At 47.0% G+C, this 23,564-nt stretch overlaps 4 protein-coding genes across 4 annotated transcripts; 1 reads left to right on the forward strand and 3 right to left on the reverse strand.

The window, feature by feature from the left end:
* Positions 1–2,635: 2,635 nt before the first annotated feature.
* CDC26 (cell division cycle 26) lies at positions 2,636–5,432 on the reverse strand. Its single transcript, XM_007420580.4, has 2 exons — positions 5,289–5,432; positions 2,636–3,781 (listed from the first exon to the last, which is right to left on the reverse strand). Exons 1-2 carry the CDS (start codon positions 5,406–5,408, stop codon positions 3,605–3,607), a joined length of 297 nt encoding a protein of 98 aa, XP_007420642.2. The 5' UTR covers positions 5,409–5,432; the 3' UTR covers positions 2,636–3,604.
* A 161-nt stretch (positions 5,433–5,593) lies between these two features.
* On the forward strand, positions 5,594–15,354 carry PRPF4 (pre-mRNA splicing tri-snRNP complex factor PRPF4). The gene is made up of 14 exons (XM_088147050.1): positions 5,594–5,632; positions 5,980–6,157; positions 6,622–6,808; positions 6,895–6,982; positions 7,346–7,425; positions 8,415–8,508; positions 9,095–9,189; positions 9,299–9,357; positions 9,717–9,840; positions 11,422–11,511; positions 12,405–12,527; positions 13,212–13,319; positions 13,447–13,565; positions 14,650–15,354. The coding sequence occupies exons 1-14, from the start codon at positions 5,597–5,599 to the stop codon at positions 14,841–14,843; spliced, it is 1,575 nt and encodes a 524-aa protein (XP_088003176.1). The 5' UTR covers positions 5,594–5,596; the 3' UTR covers positions 14,844–15,354.
* Positions 15,355–17,250: 1,896 nt separating this feature from the next.
* RNF183 (ring finger protein 183) lies at positions 17,251–17,914 on the reverse strand. Its single transcript, XM_007420578.2, has one exon. The coding sequence runs from the start codon at positions 17,827–17,829 to the stop codon at positions 17,251–17,253; it is 579 nt and encodes a 192-aa protein (XP_007420640.1). The 5' UTR covers positions 17,830–17,914.
* Positions 17,915–21,160: 3,246 nt separating this feature from the next.
* LOC148214880 (uncharacterized) lies at positions 21,161–22,627 on the reverse strand. The gene is made up of 2 exons (XM_088147267.1): positions 22,486–22,627; positions 21,161–22,029 (listed from the first exon to the last, which is right to left on the reverse strand). The coding sequence occupies exons 1-2, from the start codon at positions 22,625–22,627 to the stop codon at positions 21,161–21,163; spliced, it is 1,011 nt and encodes a 336-aa protein (XP_088003393.1).
* Positions 22,628–23,564: the final 937 nt, after the last annotated feature.

Here is a 23,564-nt window from a genome sequence, read left to right on the forward strand (position 1 = left end):
ACAAGGCTAGGTACAAGTTTTAGGCAGAGTGCAACCCTGCACTCATTCATCGGGGGGGGGGGAATTTCCTTTTACGGAGATCGTTACTGTGCCTTTTTCAGCCTGCGCTAGCTGTTTAACAGTCGCACGCACACCCGTGGATGTTATTGTTTAGGCATCCCACTTCAGTTTCAAGCCTTTGAGGAAGTTCTTTAAAACATTGCAAAAATTTCTTCCTAGATTGGATGAAATGGTTGTTTAACTTGAATATAATCAGTTGCACGTCTTGATCCTCCTAATTCTAGGGAGAATTGACCTACTCCATGTTTTGCTGATCCTAATTAGGGATGGATAGCCATATGCCGTCAAGGTGGCTGAAGAGTAGTTTGTGCGAGGGCTTTTCTGTAAGTCCCTGCTTACAGCCGTCTCCATGTGTCAAAGAAGGCCACCAGCATGGTCTTAGGGGAGAGGTAACCTTTCAGGGCACGCTTGGGAGCCCAGAGCTCCAGTGACAGGCATAGGTATGGGAGGGGGGAGCTTCTGAAATGTCCGTTGCATCATCACCATGCAAACCATGTAATTTATTTAGTTGCACCAGACGACAGGATGCAAAATATGAAAAGCTGGGATTTGGGTCTTGACCTCGCAACAGACATTTTGTCATGTCCACATCGCAGCAGTTTCAGACACTTCTGTCAGGCGATTATGCAAAGGAGATGGTGCTGGAATTCCTCCCTTCTTTTCAGCTGGGTGCTTCTTCTTCTACCCAGCTCTGCTAAGCCTATTGTAGGATTTGCACTACTGTTAAGAGGTCTCGAAATGGTGAGAAATTTTGCCACCAGCTTTCAGCAGGAGTGATCAGAGGCTCTGGGAACCCCTGATAAGGGACCTATAACAATCAGTTTTCTACCGTCTTCTCTCTGCTGCTGGCATTCACAGATACAGTGCATTTCAACTATAATAGCTAATAGCCAGTTTGGGGCCTAGCTTTGCTTTAAACCTGAGGGCCCTGCAGAGCTTTTGTGAACCACGATTTCCAGTCTAAAAGGGGACCAGGTTGTCTTAATCCCAACCTGAAATTCAGAAAACCAGTAGCCACCCTATGGTAATCAGGGCAGAAAATAATCTTATATCTCGCCTGCTGGTACTGTGACAATCAACCCTCAATTTAGCTTGCTCCTGAAGTTAAAAGTAGAAACAATACACCAATCAACTGTCAACTGTGTAGCATTAAGTTAATTAACATAAGTTATGGTTCGGCAGCATGCTCATTTAGATTAACTGAACCATGGTTTATTCAATTAACCCAGTTTTCCAGGTTCACCCAATGCAGTGCTATCTACTCATCACACAGGCTAGCCTAAAATGGAGTTGGGTAGTTTGAGGTCCAGTCTATCACAAAAACGCAATCCGCGAGTCATATTTCAAGCTATAACAGGTCTTCAAGAAGAGCACACTTAAGTGTTATTTTAAAAAAAGAATTTTAGCTTCGTGGAGGATTAGGCTCAGTGGCTACTTTGATGGCTGTTTTTAAACTCCTGAATGGCAAATGGCGTCCCTCGAAATACCAGCTGCTGAGGACTAACAGCAGAAGGGGGGGGGGACTGCTTTTGAATCATGTTTGAGCTTCCTAGGCACACCTGGATGGCCACTGAGACACACACAATGCCCCCAAAATTGCCCAGTAGAAAATTCACATTGTGGAATGATGCCACTCTTCCCTTGCAAATCTGAGGTCCAGTTTAATGCTTTAGCTGCAAGTAAGGAAGTAGAGGCAGGGCTGAGGCTGCTGGATTGATAGTTCAGCATCACCTGGAGCAGCAGAGTTTCTCATTTTGGGTTTAATTCCTTCCTTGGCAGGAAGCCAGTGGAATCTGGATAAATATTCCCTGCACTGGTCATGCTGAGGAAGGAAACTTTTTTTTAATTGCCCGAGAGGGAAACGTTCACACAACCTGGAGAACCGTAACCACAAGGAATCGAACACATCTGAAGTACCATGTCAGCTGAGAGTAAGCTTTCAGGAAGCTGGCGTTCACTCTCCAAGAGAAGCAAAGTTGCACAATCCTACCTCCAAGCTGCTTGGCTCTCCAGTCAAATGCTGCTATGACCTCTGCACTCGTCACTTATCAGCACACAGCAAATGACAGCCAAACGTTTGCCCAAACGGTGCGTGCAGAATAGTAAACCGGTACTATTGTGCTTTTTCCCACTGTACAATCTAAGCTGGCAGCTTTCATCAACCCATCGCCTTAAAAGGCTCCTAGGCTGGATTTACACATTGCACCTCAGCCAGGTGGTCTAGTGGGTCCACGGACATCATAGGCTAAGTTGGTTGCGCTTCAACCACAGCTAGCTTCCGCTGTAGCTTAGCATATTGTGCCCATTTGCTCACTTTTATCCAAAATAGTGTGTAAACCCAGAAAAAGTAATGGCTCCTTGGTTACTATTATGATATGAACCTAGCTGTATAGAAATTAAGGCTTATGAGATAGGTCCAGCTTCAGCAATTGGATGGTTTCCTTGTACACTGATGAGGTGAAAACAAAAAGTTACCTGCCAGCGTCTTTGTCTTATGTTTGGGGACAGAAAATCCTGTCCCATTTGCAGCTGACCATCACTCAGTATTGTTCTTCCATAAGTATGTTGTTATTCTGGTGTGTCCCCCCCCCCCGCCTTCCCCATTCAGTGTATCCATGAAAAAATGGTGCCTTAGCTGTATTGCTTCTCCAGGCCGTGTATTACCATGCAGGATGTCTAATTTAAATTCATAGCTGATGGAAGTGTACCCATTAGCTCTCATTATGTGAATACTAATGATTATGCCGTTGTAACTACTAAAGCACAGGGGGTCTTAATGGAAAATGATGGGCGCATGATACGTTTGCAAGCTGTGCGGTTAAGTTCAGTAGAATAAAAATATTCAACCCATCAGTTAGATTCTGCTTTTTTTTTCCCCTCTTTCCAGTGGCAATACCCTTCTCTCATACCTGTGTCAATTTCCAAACCGGAGCAAATAGTTTGCACGCACACAAGCTCGCCTACTATACGCCTCGTATTCTTATCCTGAGAGTAGCTCACAATTTAATGTGTTAAATGTTAGAAAGGGATGGAATGCAGAGAGAGGAAGCAAGCTAACTTAAGCAGCAAAACCAGCTCTAGGAAAAAGTGATGCTGGAAGTTCATCTTTGTTAAAATGATTGGAAGGAGGAGGCTCTGTCCCCCCTCTCCCCGGCAGGTGGTGCTACGGAAATACAACTTTTCCAGACTGGGGAGCGCTATACATGCAAAATTCCCAGAGGGATTAACACTGAAATCTGGAAACATTTGCACATGCTAGAACAGCCCTGGCAGAATCTTTTCTATCGCTGTTGCAAGAATTCAGCCCTCTGGTTGCAAACGGGAGGTTGGTAAAGATACATGGGTCAGGAGGTTGTATGAAAGTGGCCTTCGAGGGGAAACAGGATCCAACCTCGTTCTTAGAGAATAGCAAAGCTTTCATCTTCTAGAAGGATAAAATCCTGCGGCTCCCTCTGTCGTCCTCATCCTAAATCAGCTCCTCATAATCCCCCATGAACGTGCTTCGCCCAGAGATAACGGCACAACAAGGGTCCACCTGGTCGCTCTAGAATTCAAAGTTCCCAAACTGAGATGAACGGTTGCTGGGTTTAGGCTGAGGTTTGTAGCCAATCCGGTCATGGATCACCTGCTCCCAGCTCTTGTGATCAGGATTCAACGCCAGGGCCCCCTCGCCATCGTTGGCTCCTACCATGTCCACCTCTTCGCGCTGCTTTTTATGAGTCTGCGAAAACAAGAAGCTGCAGATACTTATGGAAGCAGAGCGGCATCTGTTCCCCCTCAGCACGTAACATTTTTATGGGAACTGGTTTTAGCATGGCCAGAGAGGTAAAAAAAACAAAAATCGATATTCAAATGCTTGGAAATGGCCCAGAAAGAAGAAAAATTCAGAAATATATACTCATGATTCACAGGATCAGAACAGACCGTGGACAATACAGTCCCAACATGTATTCAATGCAGAATGTCAGTACGCTCATCCTGGCTACCTTAAAGTCAATTTCTATATTGTTTGGCAATAATTATGTTTGCACAAAGAACTTCTTCCAATCCCGCTTTGCCTTCAACAGCACAGGACAAATACATACATTCATTTCAGTCCCTGCATTATACAACCGACAGCTTATTCAAAAATAAAATTTTGTAAATATATGAATGCAGATTAGTATTTAAAATACAAAATGCCATCCATCCTCATGGATACAAAGGGCACATTTTGAATGTTTTGCATGTTTTGAAGGCATAGTGTAAATCTTTTGTTCATCGCTATAAAGTTATGTTCATCACTATGAAAAGGTATGTTTCCTATCTTCTGTCCCCAGAAATTTATACAAAGGATACCAAAAATCAGGCCCCATAGGTCAATTACAAAACACTTCATTAATTTTTTTTTTCCAGAGAATATCTTACCATACTTAGGGGAATGTTCAAAGGTCATGCATCAAATGAGTAAAGAAATGTTTAGAAGAAAGTGGTGACCAATTGGAACATTTTAATGTAATTTATAGAATACACTGCATATGTGTGTGTATGTGTATACATACATATACATACATACATATACATATATGGAGAGAATATTTGTTCGGGAAAATTTGTTGCTAGGAGTCATGCAGCATATACATGTCATAAATTAGTACTATTATTAAAAGATATCCCTTGCTGGCAGTGATTGATAGTCCATCAACAATGGACTTTCTCCTAAAGTGAAAAGCCTTTATTTCAATTTTTGCTTCAAACTCAGCAATAAAAGGCACAAGACTCGAAAAGGTGGTCACCTGATTTGTAATAAATAACACAAGAATTGATCAAATGACTTGCATGCAGCTCTTATACACTTCAACATATACTGTCCTTAATTTAAATAAACCAGAAACAACCAGCCTGATCCTAATGTGTGCTAAATCTAAGCCCTGGGTTCATCAGCTTTGCTCCCAAGGAAAGGGGCTTAAGATTTCAGCTGGAATGTTCCTGTTTTCCAAAAAACTGCAGATTCTTGGGGAATGGCTGCCTCTGAGCACGTGCAGAATGTTTCTAGAGCATCAGTGCGGGCGTGTCCCTATAAAGCAAAGCTGCTTTTCATTTCCTTAAAATCCCTTAAGCATTTACGACGGGGAGAGTGTCTCTGAACATGGGCAGAGTGCCTCTGAACATGGGCAGAGTGCTCCCGGGGGCAGTTTTTAAAGGAGCACGAGCAGCCACCGCCCCTCTCCAGCCAGTCCCCCGCCTACCTCGAGCTCCTTGCGGACCACCTCAAACTCCTCGATGTCGTCCAGCTTCAGCTCCAGGCGGGTCGGCTTCCGCCGCAGCATCGTCCCGCCGGCCCCTCCAGCGCCTCCCCAGCCGCGCATGCGCACCGCCTCTTTTTAAGCCAGCATCCCGGAAACGCTCGCGAGAAGCGGCTCTGTTCGGCCACAGAGTCTGCGCCCGCCTAGAGCGGCCGGCTCGCCAGAACGGCCTGCGGAGACGCCATTGGTTCAGGCTCCCCGCCGGGGGTCACTGCTCCGGAAGTGCTTCGAGGGAGCCTGCGGGACCGGCAATGAGGGGCGCTATGGCTTCGTCGCGGACCTCCACGGTGAGTAACGGCAGGGGACGCGGGGCTGTTTAGCTTTACGCTGAGGGCTGCCCCTCTCCCTACATACCCCCCCTTCTCTCCCACCGGCACTTTCCAACCGTTGGACTACAAAGCCCATCGACCACAGCCAGTCCATTAAAGCCCGTGCTCGACGAAGACGCCTTTCCAGCGGCATAGTAACGCCCCCGCCCCCCCCCCCGTTATTCCCAGCCAGCTTCATTCATCAGGAACAGGAGGAGGCTCCTAAGAACGTTGGACTACAACTCCCATCCTCCCCCTCCCCGCCCATTTCGGCTGAGGACGAGCAGCACTGGGCCGTCATGCCTCCTCCCTAACTTCTCTTGCAGGGGATGAAGACGAAGATTTCCGACGAAGGAGATGCCCCCCCTGCCAAGAAGGCCCCCATCTTCTATGGGAGCCTGGAGGAGAAGGAGCGCGAGCGCATCCTGAAGGGGGAATCTGGGATGATGGGCAAGGACGCCGTCAAAGCAGCCATCGAGGCTGGCAACATCAACATCTCCTCCGGTGAGGAGGTGCCTCGTGGACGGGAAGGCTGCAGGGTTGTTGTTTTTCCCCCCTTCCTTCGGATCTGTCTTTATGACAGTTCGATAGATGCTTAAGTCTGACGTTGCATCTTGTACTTTTGTGTTTTGTCTGCAAGCCAAACTAGGAACTCACATAGCATTTCTCTGAAGTGGGGGGGGAAAGGGGTATGAACTGTAGCCCTATTTCGCTCCGGAGCCATAGAAAGAGGAGGCATAGCTTTTATCGCAAGCATCGGTTGAAGGGTTCTCTGCTCCCTGATTCTTTGCAGCGAAGCGAGCTGATCCCAGCCCCTTATTTTGTGATAGTAAAATTGGGGTAAAATATATTCTGGGCTCCAGGTGGGATTGCAACGGCTGTCACTGCTGCCTAGACTTATGTAGAGTGGGCGGCCTGTGAATGTTTTAACCTCATAAAGTAACGTACTAGATTTCTCCTATGGCTAGGTGAGGTTTTTGACCTGGAAGACCACATCAGTGAACGTCAGGCAGAAGTACTAGCCGAATTTGAGCGCCGGAAACGAGCCAGGCAAATCAACGTTTCCACGGATGACTCTGAAGTCAAGGCCTGCTTACGAGCACTCGGAGAACCTATCACGCTTTTTGGAGAGGGCCCTGCAGAAAGGAGGGAGAGGTAAGATTAGATATTTAAATTTGACTGGTTCTCCTTGCCTTTCCCAGACTAAAAGCGTTTTCACGCTGACTTTTCCTTCTTGGTAGGCTACGTAATATCCTCTCGGTAGTTGGCCCTGATGCCTTGAAGAAGACCAAGAAAGATGATGAAAAATCTAAGAAGTCAAAAGAAGAGGTAAATGTGTTACACTGCTGGTGTCGTTCATGTTTAAGGGAAGCATTTGAATCTCTTCCAGTGCTCTTTGTCTCCTCTTGCGCTGGGCTTCCATTATGTCAAACGCATAAATAAAAGAACAAACACTTTGAAACAAAGGAGACCAAGAATTTTGATTTGTGCATAAATCAATAGCAGCTAGAGGAGTTAGAGGCTCGGTACCCCAAATAGAACTCAGCTGTGGAAAGAAATGTCTCATAACTCTCCAGTGGTGGTGGAAGTACATAAAAATCCTCTCTGGAAAATACATTATGCATCTCATCACTCCTGAAAACAGTGATTGGTTATGCATCTTCACTTCTTTTTCTGGTTTGTCTCTCTCAGTATCAGCAGACTTGGTATCACGAAGGGCCAAGTACCCTGAAGACAGCCAGACTCTGGATTGCAAACTACTCCCTTCCTCGGTAAGGTTATTAGTGAAATTTAATAAGCCAAGATGAAAATGATAGGCCAGTGATAATTCAGTTAAAAAATAGAAATAAGAGTAATGAAAATGAGCTGAGTTTAAGGAAAAAGAAAAAGATCCATGCATATAAACATACCACTAGACTGGTCCTTTAACACAGCATTTCTCAACCTCGACAAATTTAAGATGTATGGATTTCTTTAATGCTGGCTGGGGAATTCTGGGAGTTGAAGTCCACACATTTTAAAGTTGCTGAGGTTTCGAAACGCTGCTTTAATGCATTACTACATTTACTTTACATTACTACATTTAGACCATATGGTAATATGCTGTTTCATTTTCTCATTTCTACCATGCAAAGATATTAACTGCCTGGAGTCGCTCTTTAGTGAGATGGACAGTGACCAAATTTGAAATATAAATAAATAAATTTCAAAAAACAACCAAGAACACATCTCTTGAATCTACTCTTCAACATCTAGAATGTTATTTTCTTTTCCACCCACCTAGGATTATTCTTTAAAGCCCAAAGCCCAGGCTTGAAAGAGCCAGAGCTCTTCATAAAATGTCCAATTCCATGTTTTTGGATTATAGCACCACATTTACATCTCTTATAGCAATATTTTCCCCCAAAGTGGTATTACTGTGCGTAATGGCTTGAAACCAAAAAGCAGCAGTAAAGGAACATGAGTCAAATTTCTTGCAGAGCCAACAAAAAACCTCTGATATCAGTCCTTTTTTAAAAAACATTATTTGAGGATTCCAGTAAACATGAAACGAGGCAAGGCAAAAATATGTTTTAAAGATCTTTTAAAAAAAATCTGGATATGTCTTGTGGCCTGTAACAAGAATCCTAGAAAATGAGGGCTTCCAACTTTACCCAAAGAGATAAATTGAGCAAGTTGGAAGAATTAACTAGCAGGCTTAACGTGAGCAGGAATTGTGGGAAAGACGTAACTTAACGCATCTCTTTCTGTTCTTGCCTAGGGCAGTGAAGCGTTTAGACGAAGCCCGGTTATACAAGGAGGTCCCCGAGGCCACACGGACTTCCCAGAAACAAGAGCTTCACAAATCTTTGAGGGTGGGTAGGATTCTCTCTGCCACGCTTCAGGCCAGAGATCTGCAGCTTGAAATGAGTCCTCTAGAAAGATGGAAGCTTTATGTGACTAGATCTGCTTTGCATGCTATATATTTCGTGTTTAGTCGATGGCCTTTTTGGCTGATAAAAAAAAAACAAGCCAGCCAAGCTGAGCAAAACCTTTTCCAGAGATTAGAAGAGCAGCTGCGAGTTAGAGTACGCTGTGCTTAGAGTAGTTGAGGCCATTTTTGGAACTCTGTAAGTGGGTTCACACATCCTACTAAACCATGGTTTCTTTGGACCGTTGCATGTTGAGCAGACCCTAATAGCTGGGTTTGCACAACTTGCTAAGCCCCCTAACACACCATTTGTGAGCTCAGTGATGGATCCAGTCTGTATAAAAGTAGAAACTTTTGCACTCCCAAGTCCTTCGGTGAATTGTTTTGAGGATGTGATGGGGAGCGTTCAAGAATGAATGCTTTCTTTTCTCTACTCTTGGTTCTCTTCCCTTTCCCTCCCTCCCCCTCTTCTTTTAAATCCCTTTGAAACAATTGGCAGCTTATTTCTTTTGCTGTGGTTTCGCTTCCAGTCTCTGAATAACTTCTGCAGCCAAATTGGGGATGACCGTCCCATCTCTTACTGCCATTTCAGTTCCAACTCCAAGCTCCTGGCCACAGCCTGCTGGTAAGAAGGATTTGTTGTCTTGTTGTTTTTTATAATTTTTTTATTGCTTTTTAATTAATAACAAAAAGGGGGTGGGAAACCTTACAGCCTCCTTTCTTTCTGCCCACAGGAGTGGCCTCTGCAAGTTGTGGTCAGTGCCAGACTGCAGTCTCCTCCTCACTTTGCGAGGTACCGTATCTCCCCCCCCCCCCCGCCCACAACCCGTCTTGCTTTTCCTGGCCTTCAAGATTGTCTCCAATTCAGCCCTCAATATTGGCCACATTGGGAGTTATAGGCCAGCTGTTTCTGTAAGGCCCCCTTTGCCTCCAGAGAAATGTCAGAAGATCTTCAGTGTTTCAAGCCGGATTGTTTCCCAGACCTAACTTCCAGGAGCCGGGGGTGGAAGCTGGGATCCATCCAGCACGTGGCAAATTTCTGCAGCCAGATTGGGGATTTATTAAAAAAACCAGAAAGAGCCTGGTTCAGAGCGGGCAAGCAAATCTGCGGTAGGTCGATTTTCACTGGCAGGCTTTCTCGCCTCTCCTAAGGGCATAATACGAACGTCGGGGCCATCGTTTTCCACCCCAAAGCAACCATCTCTTTAGACAAGAAGGATGTAAATCTGGCGTCCTGCGCAGCCGATGGCTCCGTCAAGCTCTGGAGTCTAGAAAGGTACATGTGGATTCTTTCTTACTGGCCATTTCCGGTAGATCCCCAATTTTGCTGGTAAGGAAAGGTTGACTTGCTTTTCAAAGCCTGTGCCCCAAATTTAGTGGCCAAACACAAATGATTAAGGAAAAGGAAGGCTGGAGTAAACAAGGAAAAAAATCCTTGCACGAAGCAAAGCATTTATAAGTGATGCCAGATCTACCGTGGTCTAGATACTTGAAAATATGAACGCTCCCATAAATTCATTAAGTCCCAGAAAATGCCCCCCAGTGTAATTGAAGGCTGAAATCCACACTGCAGGAATCGAGCGTGGCTGCAACATTCTGCTGATGATTTCAGTTTGCGTTCCAGAATTTACAGCCCTTCAGATGTTGCTGAACCAGCATTAGGCCCCACGGAATAAGCTCGTGAGTGCAGCAGATTGGAACTGTGGTTGAGTTGCCCTGCCTTTGCAAGTGGCAGCAGAAATTAATTAACAAATATATCAGCCTTTACAATCCAAATAAGAGTCTGGATTGTAGCTTTTTTTCCCAATAACCATATGGAAGCCAACTTTTGCCCTTCATTCTTTCCCACAGTTTTCTCCCTGAGGTTGCAGAACATTTCCAGCTCTTTCCCCTTCCTAGTCTTAAGAATTACACTTAATTTATGTTTGGCATATTTAATGATGCCCAGAGAGACAGAAAGCGAATTCTGTGCCTAGTGGGACCTTTAGGGAAAAGATTTCTCTCTGAGTCACTGTGTTGCTACAGGGAAGAATTTTTGTTGACTACCGACTGGCCCCTCATCCAACACGTGCTGTCATTTGTCTTAATGGATAAGATTCCCTGTCTGTCTTTGATAGTTGCCTGTTGCGCTCTGCTCAAAGTTGTGCCCCAAAGTTTCTTGAATGACACAAACTTTAGAGGGCAGCTGAGGAATCCTGGTTGACCCGCATCCATGGGGGATGAAAGAGGACATTCTAGCACCATAAATGATTTTCAAATTACTGCTAACTCTGCTATTTTTGGGGTAAAGTATTCATTATGGAAGAGCCTCTTGAGGCAGATGAATTTCTCTCCCATTGTTTTGAACCTTGCAACCCCAAAAGCTGGAATCTGAACCCAATCCCTGCCGCGTGCAGGGTCTTTATGTTGTATATGCGATGGACTTTTATTTTGATGGGTGCGTGCTGTTGGACATTGGCGTGTAGCTGACTCTTAAAACTGCAAGGTTGGCTGAGACTTCTGGCTTTTTGCATGTTCCAAACCCTTTGGAATTTGCCTTCAGTTTTTATCTTCTGGAGCCTCTTCTTCCCAACAGACACCCAGGAAAGACAAGGACCATCTTAAGCTGCTTCGGTATTTTTGCAGCCAGCTAAACCGTTGTCCAGGACCCCATTTTGCAAAGAACCATTTCGGGCTTGCCAAAACATGTGATAGGCTTATGTGCTTGCAGGAATCAAAGGTACCAGAATCCACATTTAGACATTTAGAAGGATCTTTTAGCATATTATGCTGCCCCCACCCCCCGCATTTCTCATCTTCTTCACCTTCGTGGTGTGATTTCAGTTCATGCTTAATGTGGCATTCTTGGTTCTTTCAGCGATGAACCAGTGGCTGATATAGAAGGCCATACTGTGAGAGTGGCCCGGGTGGCATGGCATCCTTCTGGCAGATTTCTGGGCACGACGTGGTAAGAGGATCTCTCTCCCCACCCCCACAAAAAAAATAAAATAATGAAGATAGTTAAATCCAAAGATGGAAAGTTGACTTCCTCTCAGCCCCAGGAGTAAAAAATCCATAGAATGCATTATACACCTGAGGATGGGAGGCAGAATAGGCACACCCCACTCTTGCTGTTTCTGACTTGCTGTAAATCGCCCTGTGAACTTGGCTCTGTAACATTTTGAGCTTGGCAAGATACTGCTTTCCATCCATACTCCTCTCCTGGCAGCGGCCTGTGAGGCATGTAAAGGGTGGCTTTAATTTATTTCAGGCTTTCAGTAAAGCTGTCCAAGGTTTCTAAGTCTGTTCCAGTGCCAAAGTGTCCTCTTAAAGCAATTTCAAGTGTCTTGGTATCTTAAGCATTGGGGAAAGGCAAAACAGGAGGATCAAAACAGAACGCAATTGTTAACCTCAGTCCTTCCCTCGAATTGTTTCAGGCAGAATGGTAGGAATCTAGGGGGGGAAATGCAGATTTTGGATTTTCCTGAAGGATAATAGAAGTGGGACTTGGCGTACTGCGGCCGGGGACGGATTCCCCGGGAATGGTTGCCCCCCCCTTGAAAAGCCCTGTTCTTTCTGACCACCATTCTCCTCATAATCAGGGATCAGCCAATGACCCCAGTCCAGCTGAAGTGAGATCCAGACAGTCTCCAATACTGTCTCTGCTAAAGAGGGGGGAATGAAATGGTCCAGGCGTTCCCCAGCTGGCGGAGGATTCTGGGAGTTGGGGTCCCAGTGCATTCAGAGGGCACCAAGTTGGGGAAGGCTGGTATCTATAACCCAGATACCCTCCCTTCTTTAACTGGGGGAGTACCTGCTGGACCTCTGCTAGGTTAATTTTTCTTCTTTCCCCCACTGTAGCTATGACCACTCCTGGCGTTTGTGGGACCTTGAAGCCCAGGAAGAGATTCTCCACCAGGAGGGGCACAGCAAAGGGGTCTACGACATAGCCTTCCACGTTGATGGCTCCCTAGCCGGCACCGGGTAAACCGTCAACATCTGTGCAAAAGCACTGATGTGCAGAAGGGGGTCCTAAGGGCGCTTCCCACACCGAGCAGCGATCCTTCCTAATGCCAGCCTTCTGTTCCCACTTGAGGGAAGCTTGACTTTGTGGTATCCTTAGAAGAATGGGATGTTGTGATTGTGTTAGGATTGCTGTTGTTAGTTGCTTAGCTTTGGTTGTTTCTGTTGGGCTGTAATCCTAGGCTCGTCGCCCAGGGTCGCGGTTGCGAGATAAATTGATACAATAAATAACTGAGCAAATTTGGGCCTAAATTTACAAGGTTTGCAAGCAAGAATGCTCCCAAGGTGGAAATTACAGAACCTAGGCACCACACTTCATTTTTGAATGAAGATGTTCCTTGCTAAGGTTTAAAAGAAGACCTTCAGATGTGCCTGTGTGATTTTTTCCAACTCTGCAGATTGTAACCAGAGCAGCTTCTGATTTCCCTTGTGCTAACTGGCCTTTATGCTTTGTCAGACCTGGCTTCAGCTTGCAACTGCCCCAACTAAACCTTACCTTGCAGACACATGAGATGACACCGTCTTGATTTTCAGAAACTATTTTGGCCACTCTTTCATGGTGTTGGGAACCTCTGGTCAGTGGCCTCCATAGAAGAAGGGTTTGGAAAACACCTATTTATTTGACGTCTTTTCGCTTTCTTTCAGCGGCCTTGATGCATTTGGCCGCGTGTGGGACCTGCGCACGGGGCGCTGTATCATGTTCCTGGAAGGTCATCTCAAAGAGATCTATGGGGTCAACTTTTCCCCCAATGGGTAAGAGCCACATTGCCATCTTGGCATGGCTTGTACGTCCTTATGTTGGTCAACACATGCCTTCCTCTCCCCCTACTAAGTATAAACACCAGTTTCACTTTTCCTCCTCCTCCTCCCCTGTTCAAAGGTACCACATTGCTACTGGCAGTGGAGACAACACCTGCAAAGTTTGGGATCTTCGCCAGAGGAGATGCATTTACACCATCCCTGCCCATCAGAATCTGGTGACCGGAGTGAAGTTTGAACGTAAGTCTCTCTGCAGTGGTCTTGTAGCAGGAGCGGAAAATCCAGGCTTTCAAACTTGAGCCTCAACTTTCTTGGTTGCTGAGGGCCACGTGGGTGGGTCTCGGGTTTGAGGGGAATGGAGCAGCTTTGTCTGATCTTAAGAAAAGCTAAGTTTTGTCATCAAACCTGGTTAGGATTGGAGGGGGAAGCACCTGGAACTGTCAGGCTGTAGGCTAACCGTCAGGTTGGAAAAGTTTCTCAGCAGAAGATAATGACAGATCCCTTCCATTCGTGCAGTGCTTAAAGTTTTGGATTAGAAACAGGGAGACTGAGTTCCAGAAACTGACTGGGTGATTTTAGGCCAGTATTACTTTCTCAGCCCAACCCACAGCCCAGTTGGTTGCTGTAAGGAAAATAGAGGGAGAGGGAGCATTATTTTAAGTTTTTCAGTTGTCCAAAATAAAGGCAGGGTGGAAATCAAAGAATAAATAAATGCCAAGAACACCGTATGGTCCTGTCCGTGAAGATACCAGAAGCCAACTCTGATGGAAAGGAGATTTTACTTTTTCAATAGAAGAGAATCTCTATAGCTCAGGGTTGAACTGTGGAGCCCTTGATGCTCTCTGAGCTTGGCTGTTGGCTTGCAGACGTTTCATTACCCAACTAGGTAACATCAACAGTGCAAGGGAGGGTGGGGTTTGCTGCCTGTTTATACACAGTAGCTTGCCCTGTCAGTGTGGGTGGGGTGTGGTTTTCTCCTTGGTAGTTCCTTGATTAGGGCATTGTTTTCTGCTTTACTTTTTAAATGTCCTTTATGCTAAAGTGCTTTTGACAGTTTCCTATCTCAACATGGATGGAAACTTTGTCCCGTTTTCAGCAACTTGGTTAGCTATGGCTCAGGGGAACACATCTGCCCCTCCAGTCCGTAAGTTTTCCCTCCCTCTCACACATTCTCTCCTCTTCCCTCCCATTCCCTGTTTCTAATTGCTTGCAAAAGGATCAGTTTCCCGGGATCAGTTGTTCTCTCTTTCCCAGGATCGGTGGCTCTCCCAAGTTCTATGCCCCTCTCGATCACCTCCCTTTGTGCTTTCTTTCCTCCTTCCAGCAAATCATGGCAACTTCCTGTTGACCGGGGCCTACGACAACACCGCCAAGGTCTGGACCCACCCTGGCTGGTCCCCCCTGAAGACCTTGGCGGGACACGAGGGCAAAGTCATGGGCTTGGATATCTCCTTGGATGGGCAACTGATTGCCACTTGCTCTTACGACCGGACCTTCAAGCTTTGGATGGCGGAGTAAGTGGGGCTCTTCCCAGCCTCTGGAGCCAAGGAAGACTCCTGCTGCAGCAGCCCGGGTCGGTCAAGGAAATCCGATAGCGGCTGGCGCGCAGAGTCCAAAGACAGTCCCTCCACTATGCTAGCTGTGTTCAAGGAACCTTTCATTTGAGAATCTCTTTATTTTTTTATATTCCTCCTTCCTTCTCAGACGGACTCCAGATCCTCGCAGTTGTTAAAAAAACACACACTTAGCCCATCGGCCGGGTGATAAAGGTTGCCTCCGTTGCTGGCACTGATCCTGGGCCCACGCGCTCCTGGGGGATCCAGGGGTCCCCTGCAAATAGATGGTCTTTGGACCGCTCCACTTGGGAATGGGGTCAGAGCGTCCTTTCTCTGTTGGGCAGAGACTTTTTTTTTAAGTGTATTAAAGCAAAATGGCGGCTTGCATTTCAGAGGCTCTGCTGGTTCCCTTGTCTGCGGTTTCTCTTTTAACTGAATGCCCAGCAGCTCGTACTCAAAACCCCGAGGCACAGCTGTTCCCAGTGCTCTTCCCTTCCTTCACCGGCCACCTGCATCCTTCCGTTTGCATTTGCTCCCCACTGAGTTTTCACCACCCCTGAAGCGGGGTGATGTTTTCCAGATAGCCCTGGGTGAGATGGATCCTTGCCAGCCATGGCGCCCAGCTTCAGTTTCAAAGGCAGCAGCATGAAGAGCAGGCTGCCCCCCCCCCCCGTTTTTCCAGCTGCCAAAAATATTGTATATGGGGCAGCCACTTGGCTGCCTCTCTAGGGCGGCCCACAACTGACTTTCTCTGCCCCTCGCAAAAACTCACAAACTTCTGTCATAAGCATTACTGTGTGTTTCCAGCCTTCATCCATCCATCCATCCCTCTTTCCCACACTCTTAGTTGCTTTGTGCTCCTCCCTTCCTCCCTCCCCTCCCCTCCCCTCCCCCTTCCCTCCCTCCCTTCCTTCTCTCCCTCCTTCCTCCATCCATGAAAGCCTTTGCTTCATTGCTCATATGAAACATGGACCTCGAACTTGGCTGTTGTTCTATTTTACCAACGCAGCAGTCTTTCCCGTGTGGTTTTTCTGGTGAATTAGACTCTCTCTCCCCACCCATCCCAAGTGTTGGGTTATGCCTCACTGCAAATATACCTTGGCCCAGTTCTTCCTGAAAACACCAGTGTTTGTCTTGACCCCTCTTGTCCTAGAAGAAAAAGACCTCAACAGAGGATTTTCGTCCAGTCCCTGCCTCTTGTAGAAAATGCGAGTTCGGTAACAAAGGACGGATCAGATTTTCTTTTGTTTGAATTAAGCCTTCTGGGTACTTCCCTGCCCTAGGCAATCCCACTTTTTTTTTTTAAAAAAAAATTGCTCTGGGCTTAACAGAAACCAGGCATCAGAGGACTTCAGACTGTTGAGAAGTTCATGTAGGTTCTCCATGCTTGCTCCCTCCCTTATGTGCTCGTGCGCAGGAACTTAATGGATGTAGGCTACACAGTTTGGAAAAAAATGTGAGATGGGAGCTCACAGCCAGGTCATTTTCAGCCAGATCCTTCTTTTCCCTGTCTTGGCTGAGAAGAAACCTGTTTGCGTTAGGAGAAATTACCTGTTTGGCACCAAGGATAGGTTCTTTTCTGCCATGCTCACCCCCTCCAAAAGTTAATTTCACTCCTTTGGTTTTACTCAGTGGCAGCATTGACACGGTGGCTGAATGATCCCGTGTCTGGATTCACACCATACATTGAATCAGACACCAAACAGGCCAGGTTTGCTGAACACACTATGCTGCCAAAAAGAAGAAGAAAACCCTAACTATGGTCAAAACAACCTTACAATGTTGGATGAATGCATCTGCTAGGTATACAGGACCTGGTTAAGTGTGTAATGTGAACCAGATGGAGGAAATTTATCACACGTACACCCACTTTTGCATTTACAAATCCTGCATCTTCTGTACAAAGGCAAATTGAGCTTGGCTCTCAGTTAAGTATTGTGCCCTCTCCCTAAGAAGGTCTCCTTGATCTTTCCTGTTTTTCGTTTTTTAATCAGGGTAAGGTAGGGTCCTCTGTAAGAAATTCTCCCCCTTAATTCACGGATCTCTGAGCTAAACAGCAGAAGTCTTTAAGATCTCTGGATTGGAGGGTGTGTAGTAAGAACTCTGCCATTCACACATTTTGTAGCGCGATACAGCATTTCTTCCAGCTGAGGAGCGCCCAACTCCTTATGACCAGGGCCTTGGATGTGGGCAGAGGTGCCAACGTGGCCGTTCTACCTTCTCGGATTCCTCTTAACCCAATTCAGAAGCTGAGCTCTTTAGGTAAGGCGTTTCCTCCCCAAAATACTTTCCAGCTTCCTCCTTTTCCAGGCCCCTCCTTAAAAAGAAACCCCCACCCAAAGCAAGTTTCTAGCCCTGCTTTTCCCTCCTCACCCCAAGCCTGAGAAGAAGCGTCTCGTCCAGAAGATGGAGAAGACGAGCAGCAAAGTCACGCTCAAGATAATGACCGTCAAGTAAGTGAAGATCCGGAGCTGAGGGTTCCGGATGCATTCTCGGAGGAGGGAGCATCCGGGCACGGTGGGGGTGGGGGTGGGGGTCGCCGGTTGGGGGCTCTCGTAGCTCTGGGTGCTGAGCTGGGTCTCCATGCCCAGGTCCAAGGTGTAGACCTTGGGTTGGCGCAGAAAGTACCTCATCTTGCGCTGCTCCTTAAGGTAGAGCTGCCGCCCCTCCAGCAGGATGTGCTTGGGCTCCAGACCCAGCAGGTGCAAGACGGCGACGTTCGTGGGCAGCTCGGTCACCCGCTGGTTGGCAGGCAGCACCGTCAGGCAGCGGCAAAGCGGACAGGGCAGCTGGTTCTGGGCGGGGGAGACCAGGCTGAGGTGCGCCAGGCACTCGATGCAGAAGGAGTGGTGGCACCGGAGCAGCTTGGGGGTCCGGAAAACGTTGTCATAAGCGTTCCAGCAGACCGGGCAGTCCGAGGCCAACCCCGGCTCCTGCTTTTTGGCCATGGCTAATCCCTCGACTCGTTGGAAGAGTCTGATTTTTATTAACCTTATCTGGGAGGCTCGGAAGAGCACGTGGAGGCTCGGCGGATTAATCCCGTGGGTCTGTGGCCTAACGTCCCCTTCCCCTAACGCGCTCGAAGCTCGCCACTGGAATAAAAACGGAAGAGAGACGTCAGAAGCAGGGCGGGGTGCGCATAAAATCTCTCAGGATGTTTGAATTACTGTTGCTATTTCTATAGCACTACCCAAGGACGTGATCGATTGCAGAACACGACAGCCCTTCTGTCCCCAAGGATGGAGAGTCTGTAACGTGACAACAGAGATGGGGAAGAAGCTCTTTGAAAGAGCGAGCACTCTGGAGGAATTGGGCTTGTTGCAAAAGTGCATTAAAAAAAACAAAAGATTAAAGTTTCTAGCCCTTGTGACACGGACATAAATGGACGCCCTTACTTCCCCCAATTTGCTCAGGGCCTTAGAAATGGTGTTTCCCTCCTTTGTCCATTTCTTGTTCACTCGATTGCAATCTGTTGTGTTGAATACACAGCCTCCTTTTCTTAACCTTATCCCAAGCCCACTCCAGGCATCAATGACACATTGGAGGCATCTGGAAACTGACAGCGTGTCTCCACAGATAGGAGTGGCTCGTGCCCCAAGACAAGTCTTGTGGAAGTCCAGATGGGACTAGTTTCTCAGTCCCTGTGATGCCCACCAAAATGATAGAGCAGAGTTTCTCTGAACAGGTACAAAATTCTCCACCGTTAAACACCAGGGGACTCTGGAAGCAGCCTTAAAGACAGGCCAGGCGATGGGTTGGTCTAATCACGTATTTCGAGCTGGGTTTGACTGCCAGCAGTTTTCCAAATCTTGGACATTTGTTAGGGTCACCACTGGAACCCAGAATCTGTGGGCGATGGTCTCTTACCTGCTTTTTTAGCAAGCCACCCTCTTTATTAGATTTCCAACACAGATCTCTTGGGGTAGAAAATGTTTCTGGGCTGCTCCTGCGATATCCCCTTGCACCCTTCATTCTCTCTTTTCTTCCTGCCTGTCTACCATCAAAACTGCCATGGCCCCCACCTGGGAGAAGGGAAAAGTGGCCAAGATCCATCAGGCGCCTTCCCTAAATTATTTCTTGCTTGTGATTAAAACTGGCACTCATGGTTTCCAGAATGCCTGCCCCAACCTAGCCACGAATCTTGATCGGTGACTTGACTCTAGCGGAGGCTGTCTCAACAACCCCCCCTTAATATGGAAGCAGGACGTGAGAACCTGGAGACACCTCCCTTCTTGCTCACCGTGCAGAGACCCAGCCCCTTCACCCCCTTGCCAGAAAATACCCAGCCAACCTTGCCAACTGTATCCTCCCCATTCTTGCACCTCCGTCAATCTTGGTGTTCAAACCAGGGCGTGAAGGTTCAGGGGGCTGGTGGCCCCGGGGGGAGCTTCTCCAGGGTGGACCAAGCAGGGCAGGGCCATCCGTGGATGAGAAAAAAGATGCCCCCCTCCACGCCCAGGTCCTCATTCGCTTGCGGGTCCCAGAGGGCTCGTCTAAGGCTGGGTATTCGGCGCTGCAAGATCGGGCGGCAGCTGTTGTTTACCCCCAGAATCCAAGGAGACAAAGAGACTGGAAGGCAGCAGGCTTCTCAAAGGCTGCTATGGAGACTCTGGTCTCCGCTTTCAGCGGCTGGCATTGTCTTCCTCAAGGATGAGCAGAGGTCCCCCCTTGGAAGAGTGCAGCCCGCTTGCTTTCACGGAGAATGCTGCGCTCTTATCAACCTAACCACCACTGGGCAGAGCCACCAAGAAGGACAGCCTTGCCCTGTTCTTTAGTCTGTAACTCTTCTGGGGTCTCCCCATTTGCATTTCCACCAGAGAACAAACAGCCCCAGCCGTCGGCAAATTACTGTTTCCGGCAGCCTCTCTCGGCAGTCAAGGGGGGATCTTGGTTGCCGAAATCTCTTCTAGCTGGGAGCTCCATCACAACCTCCTTCCAGAGCTAAGGTGGCCTCAAGAAGGGCTAGAAACACACTGTGGGCTCTTGGCCCAGGTAGCAAACCAAACTCTTGCTGTTTTGCAAAGCGTGAGCAACCCCTTGCATGGTGAGATTTCTCTTCTCTTTGGTGTCCTCGTGGCTTCACAGGCTAGGAGGAGATGGAAAGGTTTCTGTAGCTAATAGCCATGTCTAAAGGAGTGTTCACCAATCCCAGGAATGTAGCATTTCTTCCTCAGTCATTCCTCTGGAAACTGGAGTGGCTAAACTAGAACTCATCACCTGTCAGCCCTGTGAGGTAGTCCAGACAAGAAGCACCCAAGAGCTCAAAAATTACATTAACAGAATCTTACAAGTCATAAAGAATCTCTCCCCCCCTCGCCTTTACAGTCCAAGAAACCAAGAAACTGAGATACTTCCCACCCCCTTTTTCCTTCTGCGGGCTCAGCTGCCTCTTATCTGCCCATTGCCTAGTCTGTGGCTCTTCCTCCTGTCTCCCAAGGTCCTTCCCACATCCCATTACCTCACCTTCCCCAGAGCCTAACCCATGTTAATAAATGTGTGCTTGTGTTGAGAACGATAAACAGGAGGCTCAACCTTTTAAAATGCTGGGTATCTATTGGAAGATCTTGGGGCTCAGCTAAAATAAAAACACACACACCAAACAGTCCCATACTCCAGTCCTGGTTTTCCAGTTGTTTTCTATCATTTTAATGAGGTAGTTTTTAAGTACAGTTGTAGCCCTACTTGGGTCCATCATAAATATAGGATTCTAGAACTTATTCGCATCTGGACTGCAATGGTTGGGAAAGGCTGGATGATGAATTCAGCACACAAAGGATACAATCACTATACACACTTATGTACACACCGACAACAGTACAGAGGCTTCTCCTTCTACAGTTATTTCCATCCTGGATCCTCTTTGACATCATCTATCCAAGCGGTCCCTATTCATCCTTTCCAAGGACGCAGTAACGTCTGGGGTATGCTGTTCCTACAGAACTGGCCACCTCTGAAATGTTCTAGAATAATTCTCCTTGGGCAGATCTTCATGACAAAGAAACCTAATAAGAAAATACTTTGGCCCACTGGAAATATTTAATCTGGATTTCTTCTTGCAGATCTTTATTTCCTCTCCCTAGCCTGTATGTTCCAACACTTCTTTCATAAATCACAGCAAAAGGTGCTTTCTCATTTTCATTCCCCAAATGCCCCCCAAATAAATGTAGCTGACACCCTACCTCCCTGGTTCCCTGTTGTTGCAACCCTGTTATTCCACCTGTCCCAAAGTGGTTAGAAAACACCTTTCTCCAGAAGGATGGCATGTAACATAAGCCTTCTTTAGCAAACAAACCCACCTTCCAAATATTGCTCAGATGTGATGAAGAGGACAGGAAAGTTCCCCTTGTCAGTCATCAGTTTATTCGGTCGCCTATCGGTATTCAAGTGGACACTGCTCAAAATTCCAGATATCAATGAAGGGGTCAATCTTTGGAGCAGGAACTTTTCCGGGATCTGCTCCACCCCGTTCAACACAAGGGCAAAAGTGGTCTTAGTGACCTCCCCTTTTCCATTCAGGGCACTTTGCAATGACACCACCAACCCACTTGGGAGATTTCTTTGCCCCACAAGAACCTTCACACTAGAGATCACCCAGGTCCTATTTTCAAAAGACCCCATCTGAGGAAGCCAAGCACTGGTCGGGTCCAGAAATTGAACTTCTATGGATTTTTGCCGAGTCAGTAAGGAGAGCATCACTTTCGTGAAGCAGAGAAGGGTCTTGCTTGCATCTCCGGGGCCAGTTCCAACCAGGATCCAAAGCTCCTCCAGATGAGACTTTCCCAATGGGTTGCACACATATCGCTGGAACGTCATCCAGGTTGATTCTGGCTGGTTGGGGAAAAGGAGGCGAACCCTGTTGGGGCTCCAGGCCTTGTGGTCCTTCAAGGGAAAGTGGACAGTCTGGTGACAAAGTAGGAGCACTGAAATAGAGACAAATATGAGGACCAGAAAAACTGCCAGGAAAATAGAGGGGAGGCAGTCAGATTCCAGGGGCTCCCAGGATGGACTTTCCGAACATCCAGACTGGACTGACTTCTCCTCAGCCTGGTCGTCGGCACGCTTCCTAGCTCCACAACACACTTCTGGAAAGCTCCTGTTGTCCATGTAACCCACGTCATCCCTTTGCCCTTCTTGCGTCTCTCCATTTTCTAGCACAGAGGAAGGAAAACCACAACAATACAGCTATCAAAAGCTTGAAAAACAAAAGCAGGATGAGATCCTTGAAATGGCTGCATTCTGAATCGAGAGGAAGGACCGCCATGCTGACCCGTCCCTGTAGAACCCTTTCAGAAAGCTCCCTGCAAGTTAGATAACTAACCCTTCAAGGAATGGGCTAGTCTAGAATTGTTCCCTGCCATGCTAGCTTTCTGGTTGCGGGATGTGACTCCATACTTTATATAACAAGTCAAACTGTGCACACGCATAACCACCTATTCTCAACAGGCGGAAGACCAGAAATAATGATATACAGCACATCGTAAGGGGATATTTGCCCTATTGAGACAAAAACAGGTTCGTGCATTCAGACCGCATGACCTCTTGTGGCAGTGAATTCCACAAGGGAACTGTGGGCGAGCATCAGTAAGTGGACAATGGTTACTTACGGTCAGCTGAGCACGCCAACATTTCCTGAGCCACCCTCTGTTTGCAAAGTTCTGCTGGTATCTGACTCCTATTAAGCCAAGGAGAGAAAATAACATTATCCAGTAGCAGTTTCTTGCAGCCAAAGAACGAGTCTTGGGGCATCTGGAAGATTAATCAACATTTCCTAAGCAGACATCAACTGCAATTACTTTATGCACCGTTTCCTTGGCAGGTAGGCCAATACTGTAAAAGTCTTGCTGATTAGTGCCGTTCTACCACCCTCTCCTCTTTTCCAGCTTTGCAGGAGTGAAGCCCCAGTGATTTCTCCTGATCAACCCCTTCCACTCCAATTTAGTAGAAGGAGAATAAAAGAACGCAACAGGATTACACAATAGGATTAAATGTTTGTGGGCTTCATTGTTTCATATGGTATCATTTAACAGAGCTTTGTTGAATTCTCGAAGCCCACAAACATTCAACAAAGCTGTGTTAAATGATACCATATGAAACAATGCACAGGGACTTCCTGAATAAGTTTGTGTCATATATGTGTGTGTGTGTGTCCCTGAGGAACTAATTGTCAACTTGCAGAACATAGACTGCTCCATTGCAGCAGCCTTGAGAGTTTCTGTGCTATTTTTTTCCTGGCAGGATTAGCTTTCTTGATTGCATGATGGATTTTTTAAAAACCCACACTGGCTGCCTGAATGAGTAAGGATTACTTTGTTTGGGGGACTTCAGCAGGACCTCCCGTCCCCAAGAACAGGGAAACTGCCAAGCTCAGAGAACATCAGGGACCAAGGGTGAAGTTTAACTTGGCCTTAAAGTTAAGTAGAACTTCAAGAACTGGAAAATTTACTCAGATGTCCCAGCTTACTGCCTGCCTCTCCCTTTCAGGTTTGTTGATCAGAGTGGTGCCAGGCTAAGTGCGGACAAGAGTCCACAACATTTAAACTGCAACTTTAAACCTGAGTCCTACAGAGCCATCTGTCTTTACTTCTGAGCAGGCATGAATAGAAGGTCCTGGGGTTTTCATCAACATCTCCTGCTCTGTCCCCACCCTCACCCCCAAATTCAATACACTGGAGAGAGAAATCCG

The sequence above is a fragment of the Python bivittatus genome, unplaced genomic scaffold (genome assembly GCF_059951505.1).
Source record: "Python bivittatus isolate LINGU-HERP-01145 unplaced genomic scaffold, Pbiv_v1 ctg000160_np1212, whole genome shotgun sequence".
Lineage (NCBI taxonomy): Eukaryota > Metazoa > Chordata > Lepidosauria > Squamata > Pythonidae > Python > Python bivittatus.

Bases quoted from the DNA above. Each gene is read 5' to 3' on its own strand.
- PRPF4 (XM_088147050.1), top strand. From the start codon at position 5,597: ATGAGGGGCGCTATGGCTTCGTCGCGGACCTCCACG. The intron at 6,983-7,345 runs GTAAATGTGTTA...TGTCTCTCTCAG, and splicing joins CTAAGAAGTCAAAAGAAGAG to TATCAGCAGACTTGGTATCA. The intron at 13,566-14,649 runs GTAAGTCTCTCT...TCCTCCTTCCAG, and splicing joins GACCGGAGTGAAGTTTGAAC to CAAATCATGGCAACTTCCTG.
- CDC26 (XM_007420580.4), bottom strand. From the start codon at position 5,408: ATGCGCGGCTGGGGAGGCGCTGGAGGGGCCGGCGGGACGATGCTGCGG. The intron at 3,782-5,288 runs GTAGGCGGGGGA...TTGTTTTCGCAG, and splicing joins TGGTCCGCAAGGAGCTCGAG to ACTCATAAAAAGCAGCGCGA.
- LOC148214880 (XM_088147267.1), bottom strand. From the start codon at position 22,627: ATGCCCCAAGACTCGTTCTTTGGCTGCAAGAAACTGCTACTGGATAAT. The intron at 22,030-22,485 runs GTAAGTAACCAT...CCTCTGTGCTAG, and splicing joins GTTGGCGTGCTCAGCTGACC to AAAATGGAGAGACGCAAGAA.
- RNF183 (XM_007420578.2), bottom strand. From the start codon at position 17,829: ATGGCCAAAAAGCAGGAGCCGGGGTTGGCCTCGGACTGCCCGGTCTGC.